This window comes from Hetaerina americana, unplaced genomic scaffold, assembly GCF_022747635.1.
Source record: "Hetaerina americana unplaced genomic scaffold, ioHetAmer1.1.p SCAF_13, whole genome shotgun sequence".
NCBI lineage: Eukaryota > Metazoa > Arthropoda > Insecta > Odonata > Calopterygidae > Hetaerina > Hetaerina americana.
Window position 1 is genome coordinate 9,334,768 of NW_027286403.1, and position 20,343 is coordinate 9,355,110.

At 38.6% G+C, this 20,343-nt stretch overlaps 1 protein-coding gene across 2 annotated transcripts in view; it reads right to left on the reverse strand.

The window, feature by feature from the left end:
• Positions 1-20,343, reverse strand: part of LOC139686073 (cAMP-dependent protein kinase catalytic subunit 1) — a 317,835-nt gene that overhangs the window by 146,181 nt on the left and 151,311 nt on the right. For both annotated transcript variants that reach the window (XM_071583192.1, XM_071583191.1), the window contains exon 2: positions 17,088-17,384. In XM_071583192.1, the coding sequence (XP_071439293.1) occupies positions 17,088-17,384 (297 nt within the window). The remainder of the gene's footprint in view (positions 1-17,087; positions 17,385-20,343) is intronic.

Genomic DNA, 20,343 nt, shown 5'->3' on the forward strand with positions numbered 1-20,343 from the left:
TAGTGACCCGGTAGTAATAGTTCTGATGGAAGACGACCGAGAGCTAATGTCATTTGCGCCATTAGGGATGGATGGGAAAGGAAGGATGGAGATAAACCCGGCGTCGGCATTAGCCTACACTTGTCGAAATTCTGCAGTTGAACGTCCCATCCTAGGGACGTCGTACTGACTCAAGGTGATCTCCAAAAAGCACCTTAAGTAAGGATCGGGATATCACAGAAAAATATTTGTTGTGTACAGGATTTGAACTTGGGCCCTCTCGGTGGGAAGCCTGTACATTAGCTACTTCACCATCCCGATCCCCTGATAGCGATCACGATACCACTGAAAAATAATATCACATCCGGGATTATAATATGGACCCTCGGTGTGGAAAGACAATGCATTAGCCGCCGCACCATCCCGATCCCCTATTGCATTCAAATCGGTGATGGCAATTCGGTGAAATTTCAGAACTCAATTGTACGAGTATGTTTGAGACTTAAAGAGTAAGCCATCACACATGTTTACTCTAAATTCAAACGACATAACTTCATGCTGGTAATGTAAGATTCTTAATATTTTCTTGATGTCTTGCTTAGAAATCTCCATATATATATATGAAGCATGATCTCACTAATTCGAAACCCATAGGTTGAAAAATTAACAATAGTCTGTCTTTCTGATAGCTTCCTTCGAAAATGGTCTATCAACGTACTTATGTATTTATTTTTTAAGGAATAAGTTTTATTTCGCAAGGTGTACCAATAAAGATCGTTCATCTGAAAGTACAATGCTGGGAACGCCTATGCGAGTGGGCAATGGTTTATATCTATCCTAATCGCGTGTTGCCTATCCTGCAGGAAATAGCATTGGCATGAGAACTCTTCCAGAAACCTGCTACTCAAATAAAATTTTGACCCCTAAATAAAATAAAATAATTTTATTTTAACATTTGTCACTTCTAATTTAAATTCAGCTTCAGATTAAGTTTGATCTATTTAATAATCAATATATTTTGTCGAATTAATGCATCATTCTATATTTTCCAATTATTGCATCATTTAATTATCACTAAATTAATTCTATTTACGTTCGTACAAAACAAATATAAATGAACTAAATTAATTTTCGAGATCGTCAAATGGAATTATCATGTAGGATGATTACATTTTTAGTTACATTTCAGGGCTACTTTAAAAACCTTTGCAACGAATGTTGATACAAATTAGCAATATTTAATTATGAATAATTCATGCAGAGAGGATATAATTTATACTTATAAAAAGCAAAAATGTACCCATCACAAGGGTTTTCTAAACTAAACTAACCCTTTAAACTGCTAATACAGATATTGGCCAGAGACCACAATCACTGTCAATTTTAAATTTTACAGGGAAAAGGATGCTCCCCTACACTCCTGATTAATATTCTTGCCTGTTTTCTCTGCGTTGCTCTGCGATTATCTTCGGGCCGAATCATAAGCATTCTTTAAAAAGAAACGGGGTAAAATGTAATTTTTATTTGAAAATTAAAAAACCTTAATATTACCTTGTCAAATGTGTTAAATTTCCTACTTTCTAAAATTTCATGCTTCAATTAAAACCCTGGGAACTAAAAAAGCCTGGGAATAGGGTGTACTAGCCAATTACGCTATGCACCTCAATAATCTACGCATATACTTTGATAGCACTATTACAAATGGGATGAAATATTGTTTTAAATCTTGTAATACATAGCATTTTTTTGACTGATATTACTCATTCCCATAGTGTATTTTGTGTCAGTGACGCGTGTATATTGCATGAAGTCAAAAATTTTCCCTCGCCGAGAAAAGCTCATCAACCGAGACATTGAACAGAATTATCGACGAATGAAGGCGTTTTTGAAGAACTGCTTGCTTTGCTTTAAAAAGAATAAAGATAGCTCCTTTACTGGACAAGTAAATTACTCATTCAACACAGTTACTTAGCAGAAAAAGAAAATAAAGAGCATGATGATCATGAGGGATTGATCGTGAAAAGAAGCTTTTCATGAATTGACAGGTAAATGAAAAAAAAAAGAAACACGTAGTTGGACTGCGCCGTCACTTTGTTCTCAACACATCCCCCTATTCCCTTTTCTTTTCAATTTGAGTAGGGATCGACTCTGATAGTTTCAGCTCGGAGAAACACAATTGGATTGTATGTAAATGCACAGAAACAACTCGGGGCTCAGACACTAATATCGTTCAACGCCTTTCTTCCCTAGGGTAGGAATAAAAGAGCAAAAGACCGAGCACTTCTCGCCGATTCCTATTGAGCTCTTAGCGGCTGATTCTCTGGAAGCATTTAAATTTAATTTAAGTTTTATGAAGGCCATTATTTACTGTTGGAAGAAGAAACTTTTACCAGGTGCGTCTTTGCCTCGTCTTTCGTTTATTTTCATCTTTCGTCTGTTTGTGACATTTGAATCACAGAATTAACGGAAATGGACATAGAATAAGATGGAATGAAAAATAATGTTTGATGAAGTCATAACTGGAATATTAAATTATACCTATCCATTCAATGTACACATGCATGACATGTATGCTCGTAAATTTTATGAATAATGCCTATGAGAGGGGAATACAGAGGTGCAACTCCTAACTCAGGTTATGAGAGTCACCACTCATACTCAGATAAAGGTGGCTGGGATTACCGAAATATTAAGTCATAATTGAGTGCTTTTTTTTATATGCATCCATAATTTCGTGTGTATTCTACGTATAACGTCGCACTGGTGTATTTCCTATATATATATATATATATATATATATATATATATATATATATATATATAACAAATTTGGACAGCAACAAACAATATAAGAACACATAAAAAGATCATTCACTCGTTATTTCTTGATAATTTCGACGGATTTCAGCTCCGTCCTCACCGGAATAAATAGAATTAATGACAGAATCAGTCATTTCTTCCGATGAAGACGGAGCTGAATTCCGTCGAAATGATTAAGAAATAACGAGTAAGTGATATTTTTATGTGTTCTTATATTGTTTGTTGCTGTCCAAGTTTGTTATTCATGTAGTTTTCTTACGTTTAATTATAAATAATATTCTGTTGCACCAAAAAAACCTGGTTTTCAAGAATTATTATCAAACTTACTAAAAAATTAACTTTTGCTAAAGAACAATTTTGAAAATGAAACTTGTGCATCCTCAAATCTGTAATTTTAAGTATAATCATTTTATCGCTATTTTTCGACGACAATTGGTCGTGTAGCCATGAGGGAGGAATAAAGACGGAGGAAAAGGTGCAGGGGGCAGGGGGGGTGGAAGGGTGGCCGGACTACTACATCACAACTGACTAACTATGAACGGCGTAGGATGGCGTTGGGGAATTTCTCGGCTGGGAAGATGACGAAGAAGAGGTGAAAGGAAGTAGCCAAGGGCGGGGAAATGCACTATGCTGGGTCAAGGGTCAAAGGAGTTCGGAGTGGAAAGATGCTTGGGGACGAGAGGGGCATGAGGCTTTTGAAAATGCACGTCATTTTACAGTTTTATTGTATATTTTATTCTCTTTTGTGGACGGAATTTTCCATCTCCCTGACTGCGTCCATTTTTCCTCCTATTTCCACTCCAAGCATGATCTCCGAATAAGCTTATACTAAAATCGCTATTGTTTTCGCCCTTGATCAAATTCCTCGCGAAGTGGAATTGCAATTCTTAGTTCCTAAAGCATTTATTTTTCTCCTCCATCCTGATTTCGAAAGATCTACCAGTTAATGTCATTAAATGATGCTGGCATGAAATGGTATGAAAGCTAACTGGACATAAGTAAAATCGGCGGCATTCGCCTGTCTTTATAACATTATACCACTGATTATAATGAAACCCATGACTCTAAATAATCCATCTTTTCACGTACTTCATATACCTTTCATGTGAGGCCGGCTGAGGGAAGCTGGTCGGTATCGATCATGCTCGCCCCTCATGGCGAGTTACGAACCGAGCCATCCCTTCCAAAGTAGTACCAATCAAGGGCTGTGCCAATCAAGGGCCGTGGCAATCAAGGGTCTTGTCAATCAAGAGCTAGTCCTGCTGTGATCTCAATAGAGCAAAATCGTTTTTCGTTTTTCCCTTTTCCCTTAAGCTTCTCATCACAGCCAGTGGCGCTGTAGTTCTTTACGTAGAGCCTTCGGCTATTGACCACGGAGCTTCGGGTTCAAAATTATCTTTCATACCACCCCTTACTGCACAAAATATCCAATGGATGTCCAATAAATATCCACATTACAAACCGCACATCATATCAATGAATATTGATCTATTTATACATATTTTATATCCATTTCTGGATATCTATCAACAGATATTCATGGATATGTACCTGTAGTGTATATGCATAAGTCTTGAATTGTAACTAATCCTAATTTCATAAAAAAATTTTAATGATATGGTTTGACATACAAATTTAACATGTGATCAATGACTTTTTTAAATTCTATAATATTTTAAAGCCGGTGAAATCTACTGCGAACAACTACCCTTATATCTTAATAAAAATGACCGTGGTAGTAAGGGCTGACCGGGTATAACCACACGAAATTCCATATACACAAAATATATAATGGCCGATAGTAAAATTCAACTTTATTAAGAATTATTGCGGAACAATCACGAAGTATACTCATAGTAAACACGAGAATTTATAATTTGCTGGGCTCACGAGATGTGCTCTGTAAACTATGTGATAAATATTCAGCTTTGATGTGGTTTGGCCCAAATTTTAACATCTTGGAGATTCATTGTTTTTTTCGTGCAGCTGGAAAGAAGACAGACAATGAATCGCAACGTGACGTCGAATTAGAGAGCATTAAGAATCATTTTGTGTTTATAGTTGAATTTAATATCCAATTAAATTTTAATTATTATATTCAAGGGGTTTCAACTCTTTGTCATATTTACTATATGCTATAGGATCCGAGGGACTTAAATGGGTAGACAAGATTGTTTAAAAGCGTATCAAAAATCTGGTTTTCCTAATCCCCCGCTATCAGTTATATTAAACAAGACAATCGTAGTTCACCAAACATTAGCAAAAAATGTACGCTAATTTTATCTTTTTATTTGAAGAGCGTCGTAGTTATTTTTTTCGAAAGTTTCGATGTTTCTAACCCGTACCAATGTGGTAAAATAAGATTTTAATGAAAATTAGACTGCGAGTTGAATGCACATTGGCCGTAAGAGCGCTTGGCTTAAGATTTCAAATTTTTTCTTGACGTTCATTCAGTTTCACGTTTTGAGTCGGGATCCAATCCAAAACTCTGTCAACTCTCGTTGAGTGCTTATCTCTTAAGCGGGAATTCTAAATATTTTGAATGAAACCAGAGGCAAGTTACTGAAAGATACAAGTGAACGTACAAGTTCTCCATTTTGAGAAAGGGACTACAGGTGTCAATACTAACTGAACAGATGCATAATTTTTACTGGAGTTTCAAACTGTGATGATCCCAAAATTATCTGTGGAAAAATATGAACGTAGCCGATCTGTTATACAAACAGTGTAGACCCTTTTGTGACCAAATTTAACGTAAATTCCTATTATTGCTTTTTCTCAAACAACCCTGTTCAGGGAAAAATAATTTTAATGGAACATTTAAATACTGGTAACTATGCCGACTCAATAATTGATAGACGCGTGAGAGAATGAAATTAAGCATGAGGCATTCTTTTGAGCCTTGCGCTCTCAGGATAATAGCTCCACTGCGTTCACGAAGGTCTTAAATTTTAAATCTATATACTTCAGCCAATATATTAATCAGAGTCAAATCATGCAGCACAGGGGAATAGTTAGTGAAAAAACGTCCTTTGAAATGTTGCTCAATTAAGTGCCACTGTGTAACTAGGAAGAAGTATTATGCCAATTGATTTTTCGTTTTGGCAGAATGTGGACTAAATAGACTAAATATTACTTAAATATTTTACCATATGGGTTTAAAATATCATCATCGCATATCCAGAAGTATAAACACGGTCGTAAGTCACATATTGAGCATTAAATTATTTCAAATTTTAAGATAATACTTTGAAGTCAATTAGGAAAACAGAACACAATTTCTTTGTTGCCTCGAAAATTATTCGGTTATTTAATACATTTATTTAATTATCTTTTTATATTTTCTAGGGAATATTTTGAATGCAAAAGAAAATGTATAGATTATGTTACGAAAATATGGCCAGGCAGAATAAAACTATAATCATCCAAGTCAGAGTTATCAGCAATCCGAGACACCTGCTATACTACCTTGAACAAAAAGTTCCCGGAATAACCACCGTGTGGCGCTCCCATCGTTCCGATTTGAGTTCTGTTTTTTTTGTTAAATTGGTACATCTGTTGTTGATATTCCCTTTAAATCTTAGTGTCATAACTTGACATTTGCAAAAGTTACGTAGCCAAGAGTACATCTATCTCTGTGTGTGTTGGCGATTTTTTACAATTTCAGAAATGGATTTAAATTTGCAACAACGAACTTGTATTAAATTTTGCGTAAAAAACGGATTTAGTGGCGCACGGACGTTGGAAATGTTGGAAAAGTGTTTCGGCAACGATTCTCTAAAAAAAACGGTCGTTTACCAGTGGCACGAGCGGTTCAGAAGTGGTCGTGAGTCAATCGAAGATGATGAACGCAGTGGCAGACCATCGACATCGAAAGTCGGTGAAAAAATTGATAAAGTAAAAGAAATGTTGGTCAATAACCGCAAATTAACCATCAGAGAAATAGCGGAGGACTTGAACATTGCCTATGGATCCGCCCAAGACATTGTGGTTAATGATTTGGGTTTCCGTCGTGTAGCAGCAAAGTTGGTGCCAAAAGACCTCAATTTCATGCAAAAAAGAGACCGTGTTGACGTCGCAAAAGACATGATTTGCGAGGCTGAATCCGATCCCACATTCATCAAAAGGATCATTACTGGAGACGAGACGTGGGTTTATGAGTACGACACGCAATCCAGACATCAGGCAAGTGAATGGCGTTCACCAAATGAGCCGAGACCAAAAAAACCACGTCGTTTTCAGTCAAAAAAGAAGGCAATGCTGACGGTTTTCATGGATTACAACGGTGTAGTGCATCATGAATTTTTGCCAAAAGGCCAGACAGTAAACAAAGAGTATTATTTGGGCGTTATGAGACGTTTGCGTGAAGCAATTCGCCGAAAGAGACCAGAAATGTGGGCAGAAAACTCGTGGATTTTGCACCATGATAACGCACCGTCGCACAGTGCTATCATTATTCGTAATTTTTTGACGAAAAATGCAACAAATACCATCCAACAGCCACCGAATTCACCTGATTTGGCTCCCTGTGACTTCTTTCTGTTCAATCGAGTTAAAAAACGATTACGGGGAACGCGTTTTAGCAGCCAAAAGGAAGTAATGGAAAAATCGCAGGAAGCACTGATGGACATACGGAAAACCGACCGTAATTTTTGCAAATGTCAAGTTATGACACTAAGATTTAAAGGGAATATCAAAAACAGATGTACCAATTTAACAAAAAAAAACAGAACTCAAATCGGAACGATGGGAGCGCCACACGGTGGTTATTCCGGGAACTTTTTGATCAAGGTAGTATATGTCTATTGCTATTTCCCATTACTTGCGAACAGAAAGGAAACACACGATAAAGTTCCAGGATAAGGAGAGGAAGGGAGGTGACCGATGGGAAAAACTCGAAGAGATTAGGAGAAGTGGATGTAGGAGATACTGAAAAGAATCTAAATACAGTAATGGAGGGGAGAACGTTGGGAAAGGGAGGTAAAGGAGGAAATGAATAAGCATTTTCAATGGAATTCAAGGGAGGCAAAAAGAATGCAGAGCTAAAAAATGAGTTATTGCAAAGAGTCATCAAGTTTGGGGTTCACGGATATTTAGTGTCATATTATTTGTGGCTTTGCAGTACAGTATTGTGTAGTGCCAGGGTCCATTAAAAACCTATCCTTAACCGGCATACTACTATGAATTATCATTTTAAAGAGTCATCATCCTCTGATCTATTAGACAAAATTTCTTGTTTTAGAATGGAGTAACAAACAACTTTATAGAGTTTTGATTACATTTAGTGATCCACTTGAAATTAAAAACTTTCAAGGACACAAACGGTACTATACAAAAAAATATTTAAGTCAATTACACTTTATGATTACAGATGCATAAACCGGCTCTCATGGCGCAAATAACTGTGGAGCCAGCGATTTATCTTAGTTATCTCAAGTCACCGCAGAGAACAGATATACTATATGTAAACTCATTTATTAATAATAGCGGGAATGCCTTCAAAAATTAATTACAAGTAATAATTTCATCAACCAAGTTATTCTTTTTAGTCAATTTAATTTCGGCAAATTAACCGTTCCTAAAATTTTGGCTTAGTAATGATTCATACTTGTTCAATAAAAATTCATGCAAAACACCTCCACGATCACAAGATACCCACAAAAGCTCATGATAACATGGTATCCAAGTTAAGATCAGAAGACCAACACTGTACAAACACTGGTCCATTGCTTGACGATACGGGTCCATCATCAGGCCAGGGTGGGGCCTATGTGGAATTCTGGCCAGGTAATAAATGGATTTCCATAACCATTTACACACACGCATATGAATAAAACATGGAAAAGTCTGAATTTCAGCTCCTTAAACATTCCGTGCGATAACGATTTCGAATGATTCTAAATGGCTCCATCCTTATTTGCGTACTACATCTCGACGTAGAAATGTGTCGAGATGTAATATGCAAATAGGTAGATCGTATCTTAAAATCGCGAAAAAATAAAAGCCCGTGAGATGAGGAATACTCGGCATACTGACTACTTCGAGTGAGATCGAAGGAGGACGAGTGCTGAGAGAAGGAGCGGCTCAAAGCGTGGACCCTATTCCGTTCCATTGCCGACGCATATTTCTCCACAAAGAGGCTTTGACCCAACCCCATAACATCAGACAGCAACCTCACACGAACCCTTGGAGGGTTAGTAGGATGGACGCCATCGGATGGCTGCATGCAGGACGAATATCAGAATACAAAGCAGCACGGGCGATTGTGATCCCGTAGCGCGTGGACCAAGGGGAATTGGGCACGGGGCCGTGGATACCACCCGGGGGACCCTAACGTGGTTCTCATAGAAACAACAAAAAACGCGTTGCCGATGTCCCAAGCCCCGTCGACAATTTTACCTTTCGGGGGAGATGGCAGCCTCATTCGAATTCCCACTTTTTATTACGTCATCCGTCTCTGTGTCCGTGGGTCACCCTGTACACCGCGGCATAGCATTTGAGTGGCTAACTTCAATGGCGGAGGAGCGATCGCAGTATTCCTCGATACGTGCAGCCGTGGGTGTTTAATATGGGGCACTCAATGATCGAAAGTCACATTCGCCGAGTGCCTTAAAGCCTGGATGAGTCTGACATGCCCGGTTTATCCGATTGGAAGCGAAGCGGCGATCCGACGAACTGCTGTCCATCAAAGAACCCGCATGTCTTACGCAAGGTTATGTTTCGTCACCCTTTCCAACATTTGTATTCTTTTTTAATCTATATTGGATTGCCAGCAAGTGGGAAGAAAATGCATTGAAATAACTGCATAGAAAACGTTACCCCAATGAATGTCCCCGAAATGACTTAAATCGCAATAAATTAAACACCCCAATAACTAAAGTACAGCGTTGGACTTAGTAAATAGGAAATAAATACGGTGGAGATTTTTGTATAAGGTCAGCATAAAGCCTGGCAATAATCACTGAGACAAAAGAGACTATCATTTTCTTAACGATCAAAGGCAATCCTAGCCTACATGAAAGGAGTTCATGCACATAAAGGTTAACTTTAATTTGTTGAATTCGTATTCGAAGCTGAGCATACACGGAAGAGTTGATTCTAAAGGGGGCAGGGCAAAGGTGAAGAGTGGGACAGGACAGGTTCATTTTGACAAAAAATTCATACTTTTCGCTAAACTATTTTCAAAATACGGTTTCAGAAGTAACATTAAAAGCATCTCACAAATCATTAGGAAAAAGGACAATGAAAACGATCGTACAATGCAGACATATATCTGCAAGGCTTTAAAGAGTATTACATAAATCTCTTTGTTAAGGTATTCGGCTATAATTCGTTAATAATGTATTTGACTCTCCAGATGTGCTAATTTTTCGACTCAGCACTGAAATAGTAAATGCTTATGCCTTGCTAAAGTTGGAGTTATCACGCTACTTGTATACATGGCAACTGTATATAAGGGCTGCCTCAACGTAGATTTATACTACTGTCTCACTACTATCGGAACAAATAAGATGTGGATCGGGATGGTGCGGAGGATAACATATTGGCTTCCTACCTAGACGTCCCAGGTTCGAATCCTGGAGACGATAGATGTTTTTTTTCAGTGGTATCCCGATCCCTTCTTGAGGTGTTTTGTGGAGAGCACTTTGAGTGAGTACGCCGTCCGTCGGATGGAACGTTAAACTGCGAACCCCTTGGCGCCTTTCATAAAGAGCAGGCTAATGCCGATGCCGGGTATCTCTCCATCCTTCCTTCCCCATCCATCTCTAGTGGCGCAAATGACCTTATCTGTCGGTTGCCTCCCCTAAAGCTACCACTACTACTACAATTAAGATAAAGTGAGGGAAATTCTGAGTGAAGTGGAAAGAAATTCAAACATGACCCCGAAACTTTATTTTCATGCTAGTGTTAAATGACGGCATTTCACCAGAGCATGGGCATTAAAAACTAAAACACATTAATATTCAAAGAAACTAGCACATGTGCATAATATCATTCGGGAGGAAACCGCTTCGAAGAATTTTATTATTCATTTCATTTCCCTTCTAGATGGTATATGAGAAATCGCTTCATGCTGGACTTCATGTGAAATTATTTTATTTTGTTCAGATAAACTGAGAAGTGTATCAAGATAATTAGAGTATTTAGGTTGGAAATAACTCATAAATCGAACATTAATTACAAATTAAATATCTTGAATTTATTAGGCGAAGGTCTCATTATTGATTATGCTATTCGTAAAGGCATTATTGGACAAATCGTACAACGGAGAGGTCAGGTCAACAAAAGAGAGTGGAATATTATTAAGAGTGGAATAGGTTGATTCAAGAGATATGTTTGCCAGGATCAGAATAACTGTGACCATCGATGTACTAGGGGAGATAAAATATTTTTCTTTTTTCATTTTAAGTTGCTTAGTATGCTGCCAATATCTCATCTAGCCTTAGTTATTGCCCTTTTGCCAATATCTCTTCTCGTACGCGTAGAGGAAAATATCTAACTGAGATACTGTACTACATGTACCATAGTTATCATATAAAATATACATATACATATATATATATATATATACATACATATATACGAGGGTCATCCGGAAAGTAGTACCCGTTCGTGAAATAAAGACACAAAAGTAAATATTAACAAACATAAAAAATTTTATTTGAAAGAGGATACTTTAAACTACTTCTCAACATAATCTCCAAGCAAATTAAGGCATTTGTCATAACGTGTGACAAGTTTCTGTATTCCTGCTGCATAGTCCTTCGCCGCCAGCTCATTGAGATACGCGAGGGACCCATCTTGCACAAATTTTTGCATAATGCAGATGGTGTTTAACAATTTCATGAACAATTGTTCGAGAAACATTGGGAAAATGCTCACAGATGTCATCAATTGTGACGCGCCGATCGTTCCTCACGAATTCGTCAACTGAGCTCACCAGTTGGTCTGTAATGACAGACGGTCTCTCCGAACGCTCATCGTCGTGTGTGTTCCCCCTCCCCATGTTGAAGTTGCGACACCACCGCCGAACAGACGACTCGTCCATTACATTGTCTCCATACACCTCCTTTAATTGGCGATGAATATCACATGGGCGAACGTTTCTTGCATTGAGGAATTTAATCACTGCCCTCACTTCACAACTGGCGGCGTTCTCAATTTTTTTAAACATTGTAAACAATCACAGAAACAACACAGGCAATGCTAGCGTCACGCAACTTGGCTCAGAGAAGGCAGACAAGCCACTGAAGCTATCTGACCTCGTCCAGCGGCTACTCGCGTCGTCAGCACTTCATGCGGCACGAACGGGTACTACTTTCCGGATGACCCTCGTATATACATACACACATATATATATATATACCATGGATCTTTCGACTTGCGGGGCCGATGCTCTAACCCGGCAAGTCAAAAGTATGTATAAATATATATGTATGCATGTATGTATATATATATATATATATACATATATATATATATATATATATATATATATATATATAGATAGATATATAGATATATATACACACACGCGTACACATAAAACCACTAAATAGCGAGCATATATTCATGCATCCGCAAGTAAATAGCCGAGGGAATTGAAGGAGGGCGGAGAGGAAGATAACGCAGGAGAGCGTGTGGAAGAGGGAGGAAGGAAATGGATTTCAAGAAAAATGTATAGCCCACGGTGATGCTACAGGGTATCTAAACGTATTGTTCCAGGCTTGTGACTAAAAGACCTCATGAAAACCATTAAATTGTCATTTTGGTAATGAATATCCATATTTCCACCAAAAACATACTTTCCTCAGTCAAGCCTGATTCTTAATACCATATTCTTAATTCCTATTATACATTTTATACTGTATATTCTAGTATTATATATTCTTTGAATTCTTAGTTCGTATTTGACCTTCACCATTCTTTGGTGAAAGATGAAACATTGCTCATTTTTAAAAAGTATTTTCTTTCTTATTTTAGTAAATATGTTTGTATAAGTATTCTTTTGCTACCTCCAAATTCCAAAGACGGAGGCAGGGTAGTGGTCAGGTCTATTAAGCCTATTAAGTCATAATATTCTCCTGGTTAAGACGGATTGCATGCATACATGGAACATATAAATTCAGGGTATAAGCGAATGAAGATTGAGATTCGATTTTCTGAAAGAAAAACGACTTCATTTCTATCAGTCCTGGGCTCAACGATAAATAGCCCTGATTAAATTTCTAGCAATAAGATCGACAAAGCGGCTAACTCAATACGTCCTCCGAGACAAATTACCATAGATATTTAATCCAAATTTGCATAAATTCTCGGAACCTACGGCACGTATCCAAGTCCAATAAAAGGGCCTCAGAGGCACGAATCCTGGTTCCATGCAAAATAAGCTCTCGATTTACTCCTAGGTGTGAAATTTCTGATGTCATATACAGAGCATTTAATTTGTTCTGACAATTGATTAAATGAATGTATTTCACCAATTCGCCCAAAAAAGCAAATTCTCAAAGACTTTTAATGTGTCAATGCCGGTGAAGACATTGACAGGTATTTCTATCAAATCGACGCCTGCGAAAACCCCTTAATTATGTATAAATGAATCCGCATCAAATTTTTCCAAACTGCACCCTTTTAAAACATTCACTGTGCAAATGACATTTGGAAACCGATATTCAATGATATTTGTCACGGTAAACTATATCAATTGACTAATACGGGCTCATAATAGCGTAATTTTTTAATCAAGAACTGAAGTGTACAATTTATCGCGCCTGATTTTAAATAACAATGTAGGTCAGTATTTTTATACTTTAGGGGAGTACATATTGTAGCAGATCATTGGTCTTGAGGTTTCCTGAAAGGTTTCACATTGTTCGTTCTTGGAGAGATTTTTCCTCGGTAAATTTGAAAACCACACAAATATGTCAATTATTTATTGGGTAAACTTAAACACTAACCAAAACTTCATCCTCTGTAGCACAGTATAAGATTTGGTTTTCTTCTTTTATGCATCATCAAAACCTACGAAGAAGTTCTCGGAATGGCGGTAGATGATAGAAGGATACAGAGGGCGAGAGTAGGAAAGGTAGACGGAGAAAAAAACGAGAGGCGACAGGATATTAAAGGGTGTGATAGAGCGAATATTTGTAGACGAAGCCAGAGAAGAGGAAACATTATATTAGATATTTTGGTCTGCATGAAGGGAGGGCTACTTGAGGTGCTTTGTGGAGGGCACTTTGAGTGAGTACGCCGTCCGTCGGATGGGACGTTAAGCCGCGGACCCCTTGGCGCCTTTCGTAAAGAGTAGGCTAATGCCGACGCCGGGTTTCTCTCCACCCTTCATCCTTTCCTGTCCTTCCCCTATGGCGCAAATGACCTTAGCTGTCGGTCGCCTCCCCTCAAAACTACTACTACTACTATGAAGGGAGGGCGAATGAATGCCAAATAGTAAGCGCCAAAATGACTTCTCTTAATTCACGATATTAGGGTGTTTTATTGCAGTGTGCGGCGTGAATTTGAAGAGTAGCAGTGCTTAATCCCTGGGTCCACCAAAACCATAAATTTGACTATACTCAACAGTGGCATCACCTGTAGCTAATATGCGCAGATGCACCATTTATTGAACTTTCCCAATGCGTTCAGGTGTTACATTCATACTGCCATTTGACATGAACGTTTTGACTCCTTAAATGCGCATATCTTCAACCGTCTTTTGTTACGACCAAAGTTAGCAGATAAGTATAATTTCAATAGTATACAAAGCGGTATCAATAATAGGCGACCAGTTTCAAGCCTTTAATCTACCTTTTAGATAGCGAGACGCTCAGTTACATTTCGCAATTTAAATCAATAACAATCCAAATATGATAACATAGCTTCATCGTGTACGTGTACCTATGGTATTTAACTACGAAAACTAATAAATAAAGGATGTTGATTGAAAATTATTCCTGGGTAAATAATTCGGTACTGTGGTGAAATACTTCCCTACGCATTATATCCAGTCGAAATCTCTTGGCAATTGCGCAAACACCTTCATAGAATTTTAATTGCTAACCGATCCACGATAATATAACTGTCTTCCTTGAAACTATTGGGAAATTCCTTAAAGCTATAGAATATCAACTCGTGCCTAAACGGCTCAAAACAGAGCGATAATTATTTTTCACCAACTGTGTCATCCTAACAACCTAGGACTTATTTTCTTTTTTTGAATTGCCGTCGAAAAAATTAAAACAAAATATTCCCGGTGATTTTAACTCGCCAGCAAAATGCGTATCCATAGTAACAAAAAATGCATTGTTTTATTGATAGCTATTCTTCAGCCACAATCCTGATAGGCATGAAATCTCGATATACTTCCTTGCGCCAGCCGAAGGTGCCGCCTCCCCGTATGTGCGCCATCGTTCGCTTAAAACATGCCGCGCTCCCTAGGCCCTGATTTAAGGCACGCCGCCGTCTCTTTCAACGACATCTCCAACCTAAATCATGGTTACCTAACCACGTGTCGACAGCTATGACGCAAGAACACGACCGCGAGTCATCTTCTCACCGAAACCACCCTAATATTAAATTCGCCGTCATCTGCAGACCTCTCGTAAAGCTCTTTGAAAGGTGCTTCTTTAGGTCACCTCGGAGTCTAAAAATTAGTCCAAATAACTCGTGAGAGTCCAGTAACTTTTCTTCCCCGTAACGGCTGATAAAACGTGAGGGATCCCGTGGGTATGGGGCACTTGGTCCTAAAATTGAACCTAGCCACTGGGCTTTATTAAGTTATCGGCTTAAATGCCACGACGCCAGGACATACCAGGTGAGTGCCAAATGACCGCCTAGAGGAAACTCTCCAGCTCCTGTGCAGAGGGTCAAACTTACTGAGAAGACGTCGTCTGTGTAAATATGAAAAGAAATATTGCGAACTACAGAGTAAGAAGTAAGGAATTGAGAACAAAATGGGCACGAAACTTAATAGGCTGAAATAAATTCTTCCGGCACTGCTGTTAATAAATAACTAACATCTGAGAAGCCTTGTTTTCATTTTAGTTTCGCGAGGAGCGATAAACTTTGGAAGACAAAGTGCTTCATTAGTGACCTTAATAAAATGAGAGCAATAGTATGAACCAGCAATATTACTAAATTCCTTGGCATAGGGGTGACATTTTTATGAGGAACTCCTGACGCTCCTCACTGTTCACGATACTTAGTTTCTCGGAGCCAGGAAGCTACGAGCTCGTATAGACCTCTAGGAGGTGTAGCTATGGAAGTCTTCCAAATCGCCTGTAAAAACTTGGCTGTCGTATGTTGCGGAATATTTCCCGCATCACTCTAGTCACTGCCTAGAGTGAAACACAACTCGAGCACCGTTTGATGGGACGTTTCCTTAATCCTCTTCCTTAACCCTTCTCTTGCCCCACATGCTCGTAGGGTAATGACGTGAATGATGTTTCCGAGAATCTACAAACAACACCTACGCCAATACACAAATACAACGTCTCAGAATACCCACATACTAACCACCTCCGAAGCGATATGTAATGAACTAATAATTTGACTAATTTAAAAGTGAATGTATAACTTCCTTTGAATATCACCAAAAGATCAGTTCGGCTACCCATTCCAATTGTTTTCCTATTGTGAGTTTTGAAATTTTATGTGCGTGGTGGTGCTCCCAATGGCTCTCTGTCGTGGAAGAAAACTAGTTTTTGTCTGTTGGACTAGAGCTGCGGACGACGGACTCAACCGCGACAAAACAGTTTGATTTTCATTAATGCATAAGGGAAAAGTTAAAAATGAGAAGTCTAAAACAACTTCACGGTCAAAGCAAAAGATCATCCGAATTGGCAGATTTTATTTCTTAGAGAAGAAGAGATTCGGATCAATAATATTTTTCGAGATTCTTAATCTGGGAAGACTATATTCCAAATAGCATAAAAATTAACAAGCAGAAATGATTGTTTAATCTATGTCTCCACAGTATCCTACTGGTGAGCGATGGCATTACCGTGCTCAATTTTTTTCTTTTCGTCTTCTTAGGAGTTTTTACGCCCAATTGTCACTCAAAAAGTCACGGTTTCTCTGGTGTAGAAGGTCAATACGTATGGAAGAATAAAGCATGAATATTCATAGTCAACAAATTATTGACTATTTAAGTTTGGTTCTAGTTTTTAACTTTTTAATCGCTTTTCTCGCGCCAATATGGATTCGCCTGCGACAGTTTCTGGATTCCACATTAAATTTCCGAACTGGCAAGCTTGCGAAAACTCCCTGGAAAATTACAAATAATTACTCACATGAATCCGAGCTGGACAAGCCCTTGCTGCTGCTACTTGAACCACCCAAGGGCATGGTGATCCCTGTACTGTTTTCACTGTGGCCAGCGGACGGCAGCTGCTGCTGGGCAGGTACCGGCGGCGAATGCGGTGCCGCCTGGGGCTGCGATGAGGAAGCAGCCGACGTGGGCAAGGAAGCAATAGGATCACTACTCCCTGCCGAGACCTCGGCGTGCTGATTGACCTGCTGATTCCTTGGCTCAGCAGTCACAGTCTCATCCCTGTCGTCCCCTGTCGGAACGTATGATTTTGGAATCACTGAAAAGAAGAATCGCACATTAAGTTGAAAGTTCACCATTGAGCATTTTTAATTGGGGCCAACTTTGATGTATGTCCGCATATGCTTAATACATACTCAATTAAAATGCAGTATACCTGTCTCATTTGTAGTTTCAGCAGTGCTCAGTACTCAAAGTATTCAAACTCCCGAAGAGGTTTGTCTACTTCAATTTGCAGATGCTCTCGGAGTATTAAAAAATGGGAAAGTGCCAAAAACGATCAAAGAACCACACACACATGTATGCTGTCTCCGTTAATATGATAACGGGTCAAATTGACTTCTTGGCATCCATGTGAACGGATCTGTTTGGACCCGACTGGAAATTTTTTTCCTCTCAAATTCTAAGAGCATTATGCCACATATCACTCTTTAAAGCATCATTACATTGATCTCGGATAAAAGCTTGCAGTTGTTACATACCTAATTATTCTGCGCTCTTAGTATATAGCTTTTAACATAGTGCAATCAAATTTTTAGTTTTTGTTTTAAATCTCTCATGTGAACAAGGCCACTTAATGCTTGAAAACTTCTGATTATCCAAAGAATCTCCCATTTAATTGTTTTGCATGCTTCAAACGTAAGCTTTCGCCTCCATTATTCGCTGCAGGATTACAAAATTTTGGAACATTGTGTGAACTTAGATTAGGCTCAGCATTTTGCAGAAATTATGCACGTCCTGAACATGTAGATAGCATTAAAGAATAAAATAGGCGCAACACCGATTCTTTTACATGCTAATCTGGGGAAAATCATTTGATTTTTTTGCGCATTCACGTATTGCAGTTCTACGAGCCTCTATCAGTGATTACGGTTCCAAAAATGGAGTATATATGCTCGCACCAAGTAAAGGATTTAACTTTTGACAGATACAATAATTTATATACTTATTTTCACCCCCTAAAAACTTCGTTTTCTTCAAAAATTAATTCATAGAAATTTCGTAATATACCTGGAACTTGGGTGAATTTTCCTGAAATAAAGATTATTTCACGATTGTAAGTAAATTTGTGAAAAGTAACGGCTAGATGGCCGCGGGGTCAAATTTTCTGGTTGACTTCGGTGTATCAGATTGTCTGGGCTCAAGGACACCTTTGTAATTTCCTTTCATTTCTTTTCTTTCAAGTCTTCAGAGGGCCCCTAAGAATGCCTTGTAAAGGTCATATGATTTGGTAAAGGCATGGACGGTCAAGTTGATTTTCGCTTGCACACCCCTGAAGGAAATCGTAAGCTTTTGGCGCCTGGCAGCTTGCACTGGACTTTTTGAGTCAGAGCAGCATGGGGATAGGGAGTTCTAATGGGTCCGTTTCCCCACCCGTAATCAATTGAATGTATGTATGTTTGATAGTGGCAGTCAAATAGGATAATATTTAAGATATACTTTTTGAGTGAGCAATTCCTACACTCATACAGCCCGGGTATTTATTATCTGTCCCACCACAGAGGGATCTGAAATCATGGTGGAAAAACTAGAGTTAATTAGGCATTGGCAAGCTTTACTTCGTGGAATTTCTTCATGATAGTAAAAAAGTTGAAATGGTAAAATTAAAAAAAACATGAAATTCATTTCTAAATGCCAAAATTACTGTATTCTACGCCTTACGATGCCACACGGTCGAGATTGATCATTTGAGGAATTTACAATTTTGGTATTTTCACCACAACTCGAATACTTTGAAAACAGAGCGGGCATGCTCGCAGATTTGTGGGACACTCTAGTCGTGTCTTCAGTTATTTAGCACACAGACAATGCGGAAATGCATCTAAATTGAGCATGCCCAAGTTTTTTTTTACCGCGAACCCAAGCCGCTCACTTAATGTCACTTCCCGGCTCGCACTACTGAGAGCGTGTGCTGCCTCTGATTGCCGGTGCTCCAGTCAGCGCCCAGAGCAGTACAAGAGAGGAGGCGGCATTTCCACTCAGTGTCCATTGAACATACATACCGTTACCTTCCGTCACCTCCGATAGTGGCCGTAACCTGTCCATTTTTGACCTAAACGTCTCCTAAATGCTACTGCGAGCGGCAGATAAGAACGTACACAATGGCTGCGGTATACGGTCCGACACCGCTAGCACTCCGATCGATGGATGGGAAATAAGGGTGACATGCATTGAAAAAGGAACGCGTGCCTCGGGTACACGACGAGAAGGGGTGTCACGGTGCCAATGACTGAATATCACGCAAACGGGTAGATTCAGCACAAAGCGGACAGGCGTATATCCAACCCTAACCATCCGACCAATGTCCCATTCATAAAATCCGTTGTTTCAGGTTGTCTTTATCTCGTAGACCACTACCAAAAAATCTGTGATAAACCAAAAGACAGGATTCAAGTAGCCCTACCCGAAGTCAAGTCAGACCTGAAGAACAAATCTCGCACGAAAAAGATAAATATTTAATCATGTAAAAATTAAAGTATGTAAATTATCTGTAAATGTGAAGCAGTTTTGCTTGTTCCCTACTCTAGGGGAGTTTTGAAGCGGCAAAAAACTGCGCAGCTTGCAATTTCATCATATTCAACTTCTGTTGAACAGAAAATTGGCATCATGGCTATCTAAATTGGCAATAGTCCGTTTTAAATAATATTTTCTTTTGATCGGGAGAAAACAATGTTGTTTTAAAGGGTATGTCAAGAGGTATTATAACGAAGCTAGTAAAAACTAATTTTGAATAACCCTAGAGGAAAATAGCATCCCATTGAGGTATTTTGTGTGCTGTTGGAATGTCAATTCACATTGATGGTTTTCCCTGAAAAGTCATATATTTTCAATAACTCAATATTTTCAATTAAAATTACGCTTCTAGGCTTTGTTTGAGAGGGTATAAACGGTCATTAAGAAAAGTACCTAAGTATTATCATTTTTCTTTTCCTCTAAAAATTAGGTCTCAGTAAACTTGCTCTGATAATTGGCCTTCAAGGGATAAAGTGAAAGAGGAT